The 1941-nt window shown below is 49.8% G+C and overlaps 1 protein-coding gene across 1 annotated transcript in view; it reads left to right on the forward strand.

Annotated features, from left to right (window-relative positions):
• The first annotated feature begins 488 nt into the window (after positions 1 to 488).
• Positions 489 to 1941, forward strand: part of HYOU1 (hypoxia up-regulated 1) — a 15596-nt gene continuing 14143 nt past the window's right edge. The window contains exons 1-5 of the mRNA XM_023517303.1: positions 489 to 592; positions 819 to 912; positions 1070 to 1148; positions 1295 to 1449; positions 1574 to 1662. Of these exons, the coding sequence (XP_023373071.1) occupies positions 502 to 592; positions 819 to 912; positions 1070 to 1148; positions 1295 to 1449; positions 1574 to 1662 (508 nt within the window). The 5' untranslated portion in view covers positions 489 to 501. The remainder of the gene's footprint in view (positions 593 to 818; positions 913 to 1069; positions 1149 to 1294; positions 1450 to 1573; positions 1663 to 1941) is intronic.

The raw sequence follows: 1941 nt of genomic DNA on the forward strand, positions 1-1941 counted from the left end.
GGAGGAGATAGGCCCTTCTCTCCCAACCACCCCCAACGTCATCACCTATCAATTCCCGTCCAGGTCCATCCTGACTTTGCCCTCCAGCGGGGAAGCTCCAGGTGTGGGAAGTAGTCGGGCCCTGGGCGGAGATCCCTGGCGGCATCCCAGGTGTTTGAGGACAGGCTTAGTTTCACGGTGTGCCACTTAACTGCCTGTGTAGTGGCCGAAAGGCTCTCTGGTTTCTTCTCCTTGTCCTAATATCATCTCTGTTTAGGGATGTGGTACGGCTGAGGTCCCGTGCTGTTTTGCTTGGGCCTTTGTATGGGCACTTCTGGGGATGATTAGAGAGTGCTTGGTACTCATCAGGAGGGAGGGGAGGAGATGTAGGCTGCTCTGCTTTGCCTGAGGATGGGCTAGGTATGACTTTTACACCTTTTCTGTTAAGTGATGTAGTTCTATCTCCTTCACTAAGGGCATCCACTTACAAGTGACTTTTTTTCCTCCTCCCCTAGGGGCACAATGGCAGCCACAGTCAAGAGGCAGAGGCCGAGGAGGCTAACCTGTTGGGCCGTGATAGCTGTGCTCTTGGCAGACCTATTGGTCCCGAGTGGTAAGTAGCCCAGAGGAAGGATTGAAAGAATACATGAGCAAGTGATACTTGGTGGAAAGGGGGCTGAGGCTCCCCTTGCTCATAAGTCTCTTGAATTGCTGGAGCTAGACTTTTTCTTTTCTTAGTTGTATCTTAGTTTCTCCATGGGAAGTGGTATGCTTTGATTAGAAGGGCTCAGGAAGGTAGGAGAAGGAGGCTAATTGATAAATCTATTTTTTTTTTCCAGACACACTGGCAGTGATGTCTGTGGACCTGGGCAGTGAATCCATGAAGGTGGCCATTGTCAAGCCAGGAGTGCCCATGGAAATTGTCTTGAACAAGTGAGTCTGAGTTCCAGTTGGGTGCATGCTCTTCATAGACCCACAACACACTTTGGTGTCTGAGTAACAGAGAGAGAGTGTGTGTGTGTGTGTCTCGAGCCTCCTTAGTCCATATTCTGCTACAGGCCAATCTGGGCCCAATGTCTCTTTTCCTTAGGGAATCCCGGAGGAAAACTCCAGTGACTGTGACCCTGAAAGAAAATGAAAGATTCTTTGGAGACAGTGCAGCAAGCATGGTGAGCTAACAGCTTCTTTCCCAGAGTGGTGGGCAGAGGAGAGGGGATGGTAGACCCTGGAATTTGGTTCTTTATCAAGCTTAGTGATGTAAGATATAGGTGATGGTGGGCTTGGCAGCCTAATACTCAGCTCTTTTACCTCTTAGGCCATCAAGAATCCAAAGGCCACACTACGTTACTTCCAGTACCTCTTGGGGAAACAGGCAGATAACCCCCATGTGGCCCTTTATCAAGCCCGATTCCCAGAGCATGAGCTAAACTTTGACCCGGAGAGGCAGACTGTGCGCTTCCAGATCAGCCCGTGAGTGTTTTGTTGGGGAAGGTGGGCTCAGGAGCCCTGTTGTGCTCCTCACTGTCCTGTGTTCATGATTGTTCTATGTTAATACTTGGCTTTCCTTGCCTCCGCCTACCTTCTCTCCCCTCAGGCAGCTGCAGTTCTCACCGGAGGAGGTGCTAGGCATGGTTCTTAATTATTCTCGTTCCCTGGCTGAAGATTTTGCAGGTGAGTGGCCAAGTTGACCAATGGTGGCCACGCTCCCCTGATCCTCAAAAAGGAGCAATTTTGCCTCTCTGAAGACATATTAGGTTGTTACAACTAGGAAGATGTTACTGATGCCTAGTGGGTAGGGGCCAGGGAGCCGCTAAGTGTTCTACAATGCACAGGATGCACCCATAACAAAGGATTATCTGCTTCAAGGAGGATTATTCATGCCCAGGAGTTTGAGGTTGCAGTAAACTATGATGACAACACTGCACTCTAGCCTGGGAGACAGAGCAAAAAACAAAACAAAAC

The sequence above is a fragment of the Otolemur garnettii genome, unplaced genomic scaffold, assembly GCF_000181295.1.
Source record: "Otolemur garnettii isolate 467f Iridium unplaced genomic scaffold, OtoGar3 scaffold00108, whole genome shotgun sequence".
NCBI classification, from domain to species: Eukaryota; Metazoa; Chordata; class Mammalia; order Primates; family Galagidae; genus Otolemur; species Otolemur garnettii.